General features: G+C 42.8%; 3 protein-coding genes across 4 annotated transcripts; 1 reads left to right on the top strand and 2 right to left on the bottom strand.

Annotated features, from left to right (window-relative positions):
- Positions 1-682: 682 nt before the first annotated feature.
- Positions 683-3,184, bottom strand: rpl30 (ribosomal protein L30). The gene is made up of 5 exons (XM_062409510.1): positions 3,074-3,184; positions 2,911-2,959; positions 2,298-2,443; positions 1,359-1,489; positions 683-783 (listed from the first exon to the last, which is right to left on the bottom strand). Exons 2-5 carry the CDS (start codon positions 2,929-2,931, stop codon positions 731-733), a joined length of 351 nt encoding a protein of 116 aa, XP_062265494.1. The 5' UTR covers positions 2,932-2,959; positions 3,074-3,184; the 3' UTR covers positions 683-730.
- Positions 3,185-4,005: 821 nt separating this feature from the next.
- On the top strand, positions 4,006-9,054 carry si:dkey-284p5.3 (uncharacterized protein LOC557830 homolog). The gene is made up of 4 exons (XM_062409507.1): positions 4,006-4,393; positions 6,452-6,790; positions 8,217-8,273; positions 8,440-9,054. The coding sequence occupies exons 1-4, from the start codon at positions 4,303-4,305 to the stop codon at positions 8,451-8,453; spliced, it is 501 nt and encodes a 166-aa protein (XP_062265491.1). The 5' UTR covers positions 4,006-4,302; the 3' UTR covers positions 8,454-9,054.
- Positions 9,055-9,162: 108 nt separating this feature from the next.
- Positions 9,163-13,679, bottom strand: rida (reactive intermediate imine deaminase A homolog). Of its 2 annotated transcripts, none has more exons than XM_062409508.1 (6): positions 13,520-13,679; positions 12,456-12,561; positions 11,925-11,979; positions 11,775-11,843; positions 10,186-10,241; positions 9,163-9,597 (listed from the first exon to the last, which is right to left on the bottom strand). In XM_062409508.1, the coding sequence occupies exons 1-6, from the start codon at positions 13,582-13,584 to the stop codon at positions 9,541-9,543; spliced, it is 408 nt and encodes a 135-aa protein (XP_062265492.1). In that variant the 5' UTR covers positions 13,585-13,679; the 3' UTR covers positions 9,163-9,540. The 2 variants fall into 2 exon arrangements, with proteins under 2 accessions (XP_062265492.1, XP_062265493.1); XM_062409509.1 differs by lacking the exon at positions 13,520-13,679 and adding an exon at positions 13,248-13,403.
- Positions 13,680-13,695: the final 16 nt, after the last annotated feature.

The raw sequence follows: 13,695 nt of genomic DNA, 5'->3' as shown, positions 1-13,695 counted from the left end.
GATTTAATTGGGAATCAAGAAAAAGGATTAGAGGAACCAGTGAGTGGAAAAACTGGGCCAAACCACTCGATGGATGATGGGCAGCTACTACAGTCGTGTCTGGGTTGATGCACCTACCTGTTGGAAATGAGTGTTATACATGGAACACCAGTGGTATATACATGAGCAGGCAAGAATTTGCTCCAAGGTTTCTCACATAAATCTATATCTCCACACGTCAGAGGACATCAGAGGCGGCTGTCACTCTTCAAAGCCTTTAATACCTCTGACAGGAGAAGTGTCCTTACTCGATTACAGTCAACAGGCTGCTGACGATACAGTTGAGGGTCATCCCCACGGTTTATGCAAGTGAGAAAGAAAAACACTCAAAAATCTGTGTTGTGTAACTGACAACGTGACGAGCAGCGAGTGGAGCGGATCATGATGGTCGACATATGAACCGATAATCCCGCTCCTTCAGAAGTCTTTGAAGAAAGCTCTGCGGTTTAAAATTCAGTTCCCATCACTGCCTGTGTTTCTGTCAACGGGCTCACAATGTAAACCACTGCAGGAGAGGAAATCCCTCACACAGACCTCTAATGCTAAGAAGGCGAGTGAGAGCACACTGCCTCTCTCTGGCGGACAACGGCAAGACAGACGTGGAACTCATGCATTGATCAGAAATAATGTGACACCAGTGTGATCTGTTTAACTCCGACTTTATTTATGACAACGGGGCTGGGGAACGTTTCTACTGAGGTGGCTGCTGCTGGTCTGGCATGCTCCTGATGATGTCAGAATCGCCTGAAGAGGAAAAGATGAACAAAGAGTGAGCACTTTGTGAGCAGGGCCAACAGGTGCAAAAATTCACAGAGGAAACCAAGTATCCTGACCAGGCTTTTAACCAGGTTTTATATAATGATAATATTTAAGTCTCATTTGCTGGTGTGAAAACAGGTGTTATAAGTCTAGTTGATCTCCGGTGGTAATGATGCACAGATTTCATCTATTGTGGTTTACATAACTGCTTTCAATGCCAGCAGCTAATCGGGGCATGTGCTGTGTGTGTTTATATGTATAAACACATACTAATTTACTAGTATACAGTAAACTTAAAGTTGATTCTGCTTATTTGATAGACATGCAGACTCTTGCATGGATCACTGAAACATTGTTGTGTGATTTAAAAACTGGTTAATCAGATATTGCTGTTCATTTGTGTCAATGAGTTTGACTGGGACTCATAGCGCTAAGCTAATGTTCTTGGACACGCCTTATAAGAAACATCCGATTACTCCCTTTAAATAGTCTAGCACTGGGTTGGGAAATCAGCAGGAGAAGAGGCTCAAATCTTATGGTGTTGAACAGCAGGTACTCACCAGGATCAATGATGGCCAGTGTGCACACCCTGAAGTATTTACCACAGGCTGTACCAAGCTCAATGTTGTTTCCACTGTAGTGGTGGACACCGGTCTTGGCCAGCATGGCGTAGTACTCCACCTCAGATTTCCTGAACGCAGCAGAGACGAAGGGAATGTGAGTCACAGCAGCAAATACACATCAGAAAAAAACCACTAAATTAATACAGACAGGAAATACAGAAGAAATGCATCAAATGTGCAGAAGTTATTCTATCCATTGGTTATCTTAGAACCTCTGATGACAGAAAACAGTAACACCCTTGTTACTAACTTGTGTTGATATAAAAATTCCAAGTAGGTAAGATTTTATACAGCAATGACATCAATAATTATCAGGTCACATAATGTATAATTTCCTACACTGGTCTTTGTGAGACATGTCAATTATACATTGACCGAAGTCCAGGCATCTCACAGAACCAACAACATTTGACTCTTTAACAGAGTCCATTGGTTTTACTTGTCATCACTGAGGAAACAGGTTCATAAGCAAGACTCTTCTTTAAATGACCCATGTTGTTAATAAAAAACAAGGCAATTCGGGACCTGGAACCAACATGATTCTATGGACAGCGTTTAACTTCTTGCACTGGAAATCGGCAAATGGAAACGCAGATCGATCTCCTTACATAAAGTTTTTAATTTGAGATCAACTAACAGGTCATTAAAAGCCCAAATTCGATAATAAGTACAGACATGATGAGATGATGACCTGTTAATGGCGGTAAGGTTGGACTACAGCGTATGGACATCTCCTTCCCTTCATTTAGAGAATCTGAGACTTGACACAGCTGCTTTCAACACTGATGTTACTAATATAACAAATGTCTACAGCATTTCCTAAAAAAGTGACTTCCCATGCATCAGATGCAAACTGCAGTGAGTCTCTCCACTGACCTGAGGGCCGGGCAGTTGTTGGCCAGGATGACCAGCTTGGCTTTGCCCTGTCGGATCATCTTCTGGGACTGCTTGTAGCCCAGCACGTACTTCCCACTCTTCATCACCAGCTGGAGACGAGAGTTGATGGACTCCATGGACTTTTTCTACATAAAACGGTAAAGAGATGCACAGTCGAGTCAACACCTGAGCTACACGGCTAACGTTAGCCTCTTCGACACCGGTGAACTCAAAAGGGACAAAACAAGGGACATGTTGACGTTACATGTCACATTTAACTGAGTGGACATGAGGGTGGGGTGTCAAGCTAGTTGTTAAACAGCATTTATCGGACTCGTTGCTACTTTGCTAGCATTTTGCTAACGTCTGGATTTAGCTAGTTAGCCTAGATCAGGGAGAACATGCGGATAAACAATACAGGGAGAGAAATAACAGCGACGTGTTCCTTTGAATCTTTACAGACGCAGTTATGTAACTTTAAGTATTGTCGGTTTAGAGTAGTTTAAGAGGAGTGTTGCGGTGCTAGCTGGCTAACAGGCCCCTGACAGATAACTCTCGTCCACGTGAAGCAACAGCAGCGTGCGGCCCCGGCCCGAGCTCCCCCGACACTCACCGTCTTCTTTGTGGCCACCATGTTTGCGGTTTAGTCCGGACAGGCCAACCTGCGGGCGACAGGGGGGGGAGAGGAGAGTTTGGTTAACGTGTGGATGAAAACACAGAGTGAGAGGAAGCAGGGAAATCGGTGTTTTATTGAGAAAACGCAGAGCTCGTCTTACGGTAAGAACTCGACAATATGGCCACGGAGAGAAAGGAAGGACCAGGGTGCATTGCGGCGCTATCTGGTCGGAGGAGCTGCGCAGAGGTTTACTGCGCAGGACGCTCACTGCACATGTGTGTGAATGTTGAACAAACCGGTTAATGTCACAAAACCACACAAACACTGTAATGTGAGGAAATAAACACAACGATGGATGAATAATAAATACAGCTATAAAACAACAGGGTGGAAATAAAATAAGTTACTTCTAAATTATGTTTTATCTCAGGTCCCCTGCATTCAAAACTTTATACAAATGAAAGAGCAGATACGGCTGCAGTCAGATTAGTTATTTTACTGTGGGTACTGTTAATGAGGTCATGTGTGATCACGTACATGCATGCAAAATATGAATCTAGATCTTAAAAGTGAGAACAGTTCTAAGTATGTTGTACCTAACTTGAGTTTTACCATTTAGATAGATAGATTACTTTATTCATCATTCATTAATAGAACTTGGTGATGCCACTCAACAAAACATGAATAATGTTTTTATTATTGTGTATTTTAGTATTGACCATTATTCCTGTTCTCTTTATTCCACAACAAAACTTGCCAGATCTTTTTCATTATTATTCTTAATCAATCTAACTCTTTACCTACCAGGGGTCAAGTTTTAGTTTTTCCTGCTAAATCCTTTGTATTCCAGTGAAATTATTAATGCAGGAATGTTCCTTATGAGTGAAAATTTCTGTTTTGATTGTGAGATAGTTCCCTCCCCTATTAACTCTGGATTCAGATGTTTAATCAAGGGAACAATTGGCCATGTTTTTAGACCTGCTGCTTTGGTTTGGTGAGGAAAATACCAGCTTCACTTTCTCCGCCCCAAGAGGTGGCCGCTGCACACACTAACTGAATAATGTATTTTTCTCCCTGCGCCAGCCTCTTGGAAACAGCCTCAGTTACAGAACACAACAAAAAAGCCCTGTTTGGAAACGTGCGTCCGCGACACGAGGACGATCCACGGTGCGCAATTACGCGCGGGAGGATAGAGGAATTTGACGGCACGACCAGCTAAGGCTTTCAGGTTTCTCCTCCAGGGGATTCACCGGCCACAGCTTGGGACTCCTCTCAATTTCCAGGGAGAGAGAGAGAGAGATATCTAATGCACCACGTCATCAGAGCAGCTCCAGCCTCACCCCCTCACTCTGAACTTCTCCATCCAGTCCTCTGTGCGCACAGGACAGGATGGGATGCTCCACCAGCTCCCAAACTTCAGCTGTGGACACGACTCGACCCAGTGTGAAGCCCGAGGAGAGCAACGGAACCAGCACCACAGGTGACGTAAGATTTAAATTCACATACAAAAAAGAAAACATCATATAATTGTTATGGGATATTTGGACAATTGCATCTATGCACACCGGTACCATTCATTGCAAACATATTATAAGTGGCCAAACAAGTATTTTAGGGACTATTAACTGAACACAATGGTGTGAAAGTCATATTGTGCCGTCATATATATGTGGAAGCACCAATTGCCTATATCCAAAAATATGTCAAAAATAATATAGTTTTTGTATGGTGAATTATCTGTATTTTTTCCTGGTTTCACTAAATATATTTATCATAATAGCAACATTTATGTTAATGCATATAAAAGTTTGATGCAATTTATTATGATTATGTCATATTGTATTTATATATTTATAATTATTAGTTCATTACATGCTTAGATGTCTGGGTTCTGGACGTTCAATTCTACCTCCTCTTAGAGTTACATCATCCATTCTGTTACACTGTAGTGAACACTGCTCTGGCACAGTCTGCATGCAAATGAACATCAGTGTAATCCTCTGGGTACAGTATCTGATGTCTATATTTTTACTGAGTCACGGCTCCACAGGGACAGGATGGGAAAGTCTATTGCCATTGTTTAACACTGGTCTCTGGCCCCGTCCTCCGCTGAGAGAGACAGTGGCATGGAGGCAGATTTGATGACAGTCTACAGTTTCAACAGGAAATGGAGAAGCCACTTTAGGCACCCCTTTGTTGTCGTGGCTCAGAGACAGGCCTGGCTGTAGTGATGAGGAGGAACTGATAAATACAGTGTGGGAAAATGTCATGCATTGTTTGAGTCAGAAATAAATTAGACTTCAAGTTCTTTAATAATAAGCAGAATAAGTGTCTGACGTCCAGAAAGGTGAAACACTAAAGGAGAGATTCAGTAACGATAAGGTATCATGTTGTTGTTGTTGTTGTTGGCTGAGGATGTCGGGGCCTCAGATTTCACTTGCACATCGCTATATTTGGGTTTATTGCCCAATTCACAGACATCTTTATTATCCCCTTTGGGCAATTTGAAGTACAGACAGAAGTATCCACACAAACGTCTCACTGAACACAAGAGATGGACAAAATATACAATATAAAACACTTAGAGATAACATGAAAACAAAAACCGTTGACTCTCAATGAATTTGAATCATAATAAATTGGCCAATTGCAACTGGGAAAAATAATGTTTATATCTAACTGAGCTTCATGTTGGCAACTGTGTCTGAGGTCAGATGGAAACAGCTTAAACCCAGTGACACTGTTGCTATTGTCTCAGAGGTCAAATGGAAATGTATCAGGATGTGTCCTTCTATTTGCATGAGGCTGATTTCCTTGTCTTGACGCTGCTTGTTTATTCCAAGAAAGCAAATAGGATGACATTTATTAACCAAAGGTTTATACATTTTGAGGAACTAGAAAGTTTAACACTTGAAGAGAGGAGGCCTTCAGTCAGCTACCCCCCATCTGGCACACTTATTCTAACAAACATAACTGAAAAGGTTTTAATCGGAGTACTGTTAAATTATTGAGGGGCTTAAGAACATTGTTTACTGAGGCACATTTGCGTCAGAAATTGGTGGCAAATTTGTAGGAATCTACTGCAGATTTCCAGATTGCCAAAAGTCACTATATATGTTTTTGTGTCTCAGGTCTTTCATGGCATAATTTCTATTTAAAAGAACTCTCTAAGTGCCTTATGCAACTTTAAAGATGTCAATGGTCAAGACTTCAGAGATCAGTTAAAATATTTCCAATGCAAATCCTTATGAAAAAAGGAAATGATAAAACAATATATATAACCCACAGCAACGTGTCTACAGAGCCAGTGGTAAGAGAATAGCGTACAACCATTGGGGGCTGATAGGAGTCATTTATCAGGCACCGGATGCGGTTATTTTCAACTTTAAAAAACTGACATTCATCCATCAGACCTGATTGTGTTAAACAAGCATTCTGAAGATTTCACTGCAGTCTTAGATCTACGATGAATCTGATTGAGTTTCAAACTCTCTTGTTTGGCTCATGTGCTGTGTTCACACTGTGTTCAATCCGACAGGGGCGGCCAACAAGAATGGCAATGTAGCCGAGGACTGTGAAACTCTCCCGGACCAAACGCCTGCTGCTGGTGGCGATGTTACACCCGCAGATGAACCTACTGCCGCTGCAGCATCCGCAGAGAACACCAATGCAGCTCCACCAGCAGAAGAGGATGCTCAGCCTGCAGAGGCACCAGCAGAACCAGCAGCACCAGAAGAACCAGCAGCATCAGCAGAACCAGCCCCAGCAGCACCAGAGGAACCAGCAGCACCAGCAGAACCAGCAGAACCAGCAGCAGGCAGCACCACTGAGACCCCAGTGAGCTCCTCAGAACCTCCAGGTGCAGCTCCAGAGCAAGGTACTGAACAGCCTTGTTAAAGATCAGTGAGATCTGTCTAAACCACCTGAGATTTGATTATTTTTCCTCTTGAGATCATGATCTGCATCTGCAACTAAAGCTATGAAACAATAACGTGTCCCCCTGAGGGAAGAGGAAGTTATTAGGGAGGAAATGTCTCCATTGACCAGCAGTAACCTGAGCAGCGCACAGGGAACCTGCTGCACGCTGACCCAGTGAACAGAGGCTTCCGCCGCCTCCAGGTGCAGCTCGTCCCCTCGTCCCGCCCCGGTATCACCGCGATGCCGGTAACCAGGCGGTATCCAACAACACACACACACACCGAGATTTTGTCCTTTAATGAACACACCAGTGGCCAAAGGAATGTGTTTATAAGTCACACATGCAATGATTTGTTTAGTCTTAAAGGAGCGGCCTCAACACATCGCACTTGTCAACAGGTCACAGTGAATTAATGAAACGTTTTGTCTTTACTTTATGAATTGGGTTATTTTATTTTGTTGTCAGTGCGGTTCGATTGAGTGAGGATTTTCTGAAAACCGTTATTTATTTTTTAATATCAAGTGTCACTTTCATTAAGGGCAGCAGAGAAAAATGTCTGCTCAGTGACAAGGTTGTTTATGGTATCCTGTGATTTCTTTAATTTAATTTGCATGATTGCTCCTTGTTTGTGTGCGACACTTTGTTTAACCAGGAGAGATCTGTTGCCAAGGGACCGACTCTTGTTTAGGGTGAAACTTGGACTCTCCTTGACCTTTGTCTTCACCTGCTCTCGCCCCCCCACGGTGTCCACACCTGACTCACCCTTGACCACAGCCGTGTTTGAGTGGCCACTGCCAAGAGTGCAAGTTTGTGTGTGTGTGTGTGTTGCGAAGACTTTGTTGTCACTGGTGTGTGTCAATAAGTTGCAATTGGAGTCCACAGAGAAACTGGAGCGTGCCAACACACACACACACAGGGCTGCCGCTGGCGACGAGCGATGTCAGGTCCCGCTGAGCCTCCATTTCACAGCCAATGGAGAGGGAGGATCAGGTGTCACAGTCACAGACCTGGACATGGCACTGCATCCACCTCTGGATGTGTCAGCAGTCAGGGATGGGATTCATTTCTTTTGTTTATATTTTTTTGAAGATAATATGTAATCACAAACCTTTGAGGGAAAACTGGGAATGAAGCATGTGATTGAACGGGAGATGCTGGGATTTCACAACTTTGGATTTCAATGTGGCAAAATAATTTGTTTTTCAAGGAGACCAGGATCCAAATCAGAAATAGGTGGTCTCAAAATCTTTTGATATTTGTGACTCAAGTTTTTTGGGGTGGAGGATTTTAAGCCTGTATTGATAGTGGACAGTAGAGAGATGACAGGAAACCTCCACAGGTATAAATGTGACCATGTTTGTTGTTGTTGTTTCTTCCTTAACAGAAAAAGCAGCAGAGGCCACGGAGACTGATTCAGAACCGAAACCTGAGGAGGCACCAGGTGAGTACATGTGCAGTTTACACACACACACACACACACACACACACACACACACACACACACACACACACACACACACACACACACACACACACACACACACACACACACACACACACACACACACTTTGCAGTCTGACCATGTGTCCCTCTCTATTGTTTCCAGCTCCCAGTGAGTGAAGTGCAATGTGGATGCCAGCACAGATTAATCGCCTGGAGGGTTCTTCACCTGTTCGTATGTGTGAGTGAAAGTATGAGTACGTGTGTGTGTGTGAAACAGACATCAACCTGTTGCCAAGATGCAGACCCTGTGGTGACCACTTTCAGTCAGGGTTCCTCAGTCATCACTGTGCCTTCTTCCCCCTCCTGCATCTCTGCTCGTGACCTGAACAGATCTGCAGCACTTAAGTGTGTTTAATCAAATTATTCATTAAAATGTCTACATTCATATTAGCAGACATCTGTAATCTAACTTTAACCTGAAGAGTTTATTCTGTTGTTTTCTACAAAATTATATAATTCTACTCAAACCAAAGCCAAAACTATATTTGATTTATGAAATAATGTTCAATTTGAGGTGCTGGCTTTGATTGTACAACCCTGTTTGTAATGAATATGAAGAGCTGGCACGCTGCAGGTTTAATGAGCACTGACTTTACACGTTTCTGATGAGTTTGTTTTGTTTTGTTTCTGATGTGTCATGATTTCTCTCTGGAAAGTCAACCTGAAATCTGTCATAAGCTATGAACTTGATTAATTAAAAAGAGCCACATTAAATTGATATCATAAGTACTTTATTTTGATTGTGCTAAAGAAAATATGAATATTGTGAGAATAACATATTCATGGTCATTTAACTATTCATTTCAAATGTTTCAATGGAACAAAACCAGGAGAAAGTGAGTTTATTAAACCAAAAACAGCATCACAGGTTTATTTGACATCTAGTCTGTCCACTGAGGCCGGGGGAATGTTAATGATTATTTTGGTTTCAGGCACAGTTTGAAATTACCTTAAACACCAATCTAAAGTCTGGTAAGATGTTAAGTTCTCTGTTACTGTAAGAATTTGAATGTGAAGATCAAAAGTTTTCCATTGATATGATATTCAAAAGACTAAATCGCTGCAGAAAACCAGCCACAGAGGCAACAACAGAAAAGAACTTCAACTTCAATGCGTCGTGTGGAAATACAACAAGGCCTCTGCAGCACAACTCTGAGGCCGCTTGGCGGTTGGACTAGAGCTTGTTTGTGATGGGGCCGGTTAGTCAGGAGTCTAAGAGAGGACCGACCACAGCCACCGCCTCGATTTCCACCAGTCCACCCTGAAGACGGAGACAGAGAAACACTGAGAACATGGTGGTTGACTGAGCGTGTCAAGATTGTGATCTGCTGTTAACATCCATCCAGAGCGATCCGAACACGAGTGGTCAGCGTTCAGTTCATGTGATCACACCTGGCGTCAAGAAAGTGTTTCCTGTGACCACCTGTGATTGGATCTCACTCTCCTGCTCTACATGCAAATAATCACTACCATCATTTCTGTTGTTTCCACCTTGTTTGAGGTGATTGCTGGTAATCAGTGCTGATGTTGTGGCCAAAAGCAAATTGACTAATTCATCTGAGAATAGTAAAAAAAATACTCAAAGGTCATCAGCTGATTAGTTCGTCATACACATGTGGTCCAGGAAACATCTTTGCATTTACACAGTGAATAAAATGTGGTCACATGCGCACCAGGCCACCGACCAATGTTGTCAGAGCGATCAGACCTCAGGACGCATTCAGGCGAAGGCAGATATGCGCGGACCACCTGTGATCGCTCCACTCAGGACGGACGTTATAGCAGATCTACATGGAGTCACCGGATGCTGCAGTTCTGAAGTGAGAACACAGGTTCTGTCTGTACTCACTCTGGGGAGAGCAGCGACTTGGTAAGCAGCTCTGGCTGGAAAGTTACTGCTGAAAACTGGAGAGGAAACAACACAAATCAACAACTGAATTTATATCTTACTAAGTATTCAATTCAAACTTGTTGGAAAGTTACTGCTGAAAACTGGAGAGGAAACAACACAAATCAACAACTGAATTTATATCTTACTAAGTATTCAATTCAAACTTGTTAGAAAGGAGATTAACTGTTAAGCACTAGATTGAGGTTTAATAAATTCATCGATTAAGTGTAGTTGTAAGAGGACATGAGTAAGTTGTTGAGTTCAGACAGTTTTATAAGAGAAATAATATCTCCAAATAAGGTTTTTTTTGTGTTAAGTCATCAGACAAAACTTTGTCTGCAGGCTAAAATGTATTTAAAGTGACTCTTAACTTTCAGCCTGAAAACTCTAAATCAACACGACTGTATCACTGTGGACACGTGTGCTCTCCTCCTCGTATCAGGGTCAGGGAAAGTTCCCTGCCTGTGGTTTAGGCTTGAGTAGAGTCTGGAGGAGGGACGGGGCTCGGGCCCTGTAGCAGAGGCAATGGTCCGTTCAGCGGAGCTCGCCAGGAGGGGTCGGGTTTCCCCTGTGGGCCTGCACGCCGCGGGTCCCTTTACGACTCACTGGGCACCGCAGCTTCCATTACACCTGTCTGCTGGGATGCAGGAGGAAACAAGCGGGCCGAGGGTGAGGAGGACACTGCTCTCGTCCAGCAGAGGAGGAGCAGAGTGAGTCCGTCCATCAGCACTGCCAAACCTGTCAGCAGCCATTTTCTGAGCGATGTCAGTGGAATCTGAGCCAGTGTATCAGATCATCAGCTCACAGGTAGGATTGGTGGAGCGTGCCGGTGGAATTATCACAGGCTCTTACATGGTTTACTTAGAATATATCAGAAAATCATATTTGTGGGTTTCTTTTAACATTATACATCTTAAAACCAAAGACAAATGCCAGTGATTTTCAATTAAAATGTATCTAAAAGTAGGAGGATTTTTCAACAACTATTTTTTGCTCTACCATTTTAAAATGAAAAACATAAATCATCATTTGAACCTAAACATACTATTAACGCAGATAACAGTACGTCTGTGAATAGACAGCTTCTCATTGGCCAACTGATAAATTGCTTTGGCTCCAGGCTCAACTTCAAGTGACGTCCTGGGAGAGAAACGTGTGTTTTCTCTTCTCAAAGCTCAGGGTCAAATACCAGTTAACATTACTGGAGCACTGGACACTGAGTGCCTTGCTCAAGGTCACCTCAGCAGCTGACGTTCTCCCTGACATGGAGGCTTGGAATCCACCTCCTCCTATTAGAGAGCAGCCTCACCTTCATAGAGTCTCATCTAAAGTGACTAAAGCTGTTTTTAAAGTTGTCGTGATGGACCAATGACATGACAGCAGTCCCGTCTTGGTTAAATGCTGCCCCCATGTGTTTGCTTTTTTTACATTAAGAAGATCGTGATTATGAAGAAAACACGTCAGTTCCATTAGAAAACCTAAATCTATTAATCTCTGCTCTGTTGCGTTGCCTTACAGGCAGCGTGTGTGTTTACACGTGTACTCACATGTCTTGTAGACCTCATTGACGCTGTTGAAGTCATTAATGTCAGCGAGAAGCACAGTCGTCTTCACAACTGAGACAAAAGAGTTCATGTTGTTTAGTTTGTTGAAAACAGTGAAACACATAAAACCGTCTGGTGGTGTTTAGATCTCACCGTTGGTGTAGCCACAACCAGCAGCTTTAAGGATCTCCCCCATATTGATAAGAGCCTGAGGGGTGAGAGAGGGGAGGGGGGGGGGGGGGCAGTCAATACTCAATCTCACCTTTTACATCTCGTGTTGTTTATTTTTGACGATTAGACCTTTAAATCTGTTTGATTTAATTGTGTCTATGATATGATTAATCCTTTCCTATCCATCCCGAGAACTTGTTTCACTTCTACTATTTCACTCTGTCAATAAATATCAAACACCACTAAATCCATAAATCAAACATGTATGTAGAAGTATAATATGATGTTTATTAAGTCTGTCTCTCCTTTGCAGTTCAGAGGCCTTGAAGGGTTTTAGAATGAAACATCTCTCTCAGACATAATAACAAATGCTCATGTGACCTATAGTCACCTTGAGACATACTAGTGCTGAGAGGAATATATTGTACTTAAGGCCTTTTGGTTCCACTTGCATCATCATCATCATCATCATCATCATCATCATCATCATCATCATCATCCCCTGAGCTTCACCTGCTTGGCCTGAGCCTGGACTCCTCCATCCACCAGCTGACCTGAGGCCACGTCCATCCCCAGCTGACCGGAGATGTACACGGTTCTGTCCGCAACCACCGCCTGACTGAGGACACACACACACACACACACACACACACGATAAAATATGTAGCACTATCTTACAACTAGAATTACTACTACAAGTACTGTTCAAACTATCTTCGTAGGTCCATACAAGTATAAAAACATAAATATATAAATACTGATCTTTGCCAAATATGTTGAGCAGATGAAGACTTTGTTTCTGTCTCTGTTGTATCCACATCTCAAACCATAATTAATATATTAACTGCATTTCCCATCTAATACCGTGACCCCATTCACACACGTGGTCGTTGTGTAAGACTTTATGACATGAAAATTAAAATAAAACATCAGACACGTGACAGGTAAGTTAGTTAACAATTTATATATAAAGAGAATGAGGGTGGATTTGTTCCCCTGTTGAAAACAACCGATGATCAGCAGTCAGCACACGGAATTCAGTCTGATCTGTCTCCTCCCCCTGACTTCTGATTGGTCACAGCAGAAACACCCCTTCATTTCAACTCCGAGTGAATCAAAGAACAAGACATGAACTTGACTTGACATGGAAATAGACATGGATTTAAGATTTCAGACAAATGGAAACATATATGGATTTAAAAAATACATATACATTTTCCCAGGTTTTATTACAAACCAAAACGGTACGTTGTTTAAATATGATACCAGATTAGAATTATTCTTTCAGAGCACGTGAACTCTTACCTGTATATTCCCTGTCTAATTGGAGCTGTAGCTGTGTAAGGGATCTCTCTACGGAGGGAGGCCATAGTTTCTACTCTGTGACTTCTACAGGTGTCTCTACTCTGCAGCTCTTCTCCTGCTCTGCTGCTGCGAGTTAACCTTTGACACTCGGGTCAGTTTATTGATCGCAGAGATCCGCCCCTGCTCTGATCACACATCGGACCCATTCAAAACGTTTCCTACTCACCACGTGTCAACGCATTTAAACGCACATGTTAACAATCAGGTCCTACCTGTAGGGGCCGATGGCTGCCGGAGCCGATGCGGTGTTTATTAGCTTTCTAACGAGCGCAGACATGGTTCCTGGTCCGGTGGTTTCTTCCTGCTCCACAGTGAAAAGCAGCGAATGACGTGTTGTGTAACAACTAGCGGAACAACCAGGGAATGAAAAGGAGCAGCTGACAATAAC

The sequence above is a fragment of the Platichthys flesus genome, chromosome 17 (genome assembly GCF_949316205.1).
Source record: "Platichthys flesus chromosome 17, fPlaFle2.1, whole genome shotgun sequence".
Taxonomy (NCBI): domain Eukaryota; kingdom Metazoa; phylum Chordata; class Actinopteri; order Pleuronectiformes; family Pleuronectidae; genus Platichthys; species Platichthys flesus.
Note: the sequence above shows the minus strand (reverse complement) of the source record. Positions and strands in the feature narration are given on the sequence as shown.

Coding starts and splice junctions, on each gene's coding strand:
- rida (XM_062409508.1), bottom strand. CDS start 13,584: ATGTCTGCGCTCGTTAGAAAGCTAATAAACACCGCATCGGCTCCGGCA. Junction 10,242..11,774: donor CAATGAGGTCTACAAGACAT/GTGAGTACACGT, acceptor TTTCCTCTCCAG/TTTTCAGCAGTAACTTTCCA. Junction 9,598..10,185: donor AAGTCGCTGCTCTCCCCAGA/GTGAGTACAGAC, acceptor CTCCGTCTTCAG/GGTGGACTGGTGGAAATCGA.
- si:dkey-284p5.3 (XM_062409507.1), top strand. CDS start 4,303: ATGGGATGCTCCACCAGCTCCCAAACTTCAGCTGTGGACACGACTCGA. Junction 4,394..6,451: donor CAACGGAACCAGCACCACAG/GTGACGTAAGAT, acceptor TCAATCCGACAG/GGGCGGCCAACAAGAATGGC. Junction 6,791..8,216: donor AGGTGCAGCTCCAGAGCAAG/GTACTGAACAGC, acceptor CTTCCTTAACAG/AAAAAGCAGCAGAGGCCACG.
- rpl30 (XM_062409510.1), bottom strand. CDS start 2,931: ATGGTGGCCACAAAGAAGACG. Junction 2,444..2,910: donor TGGTGGCCACAAAGAAGACG/GTGAGTGTCGGG, acceptor CGTTTTATGTAG/AAAAAGTCCATGGAGTCCAT. Junction 784..1,358: donor ACTGGCCATCATTGATCCTG/GTGAGTACCTGC, acceptor TTTCCTCTTCAG/GCGATTCTGACATCATCAGG.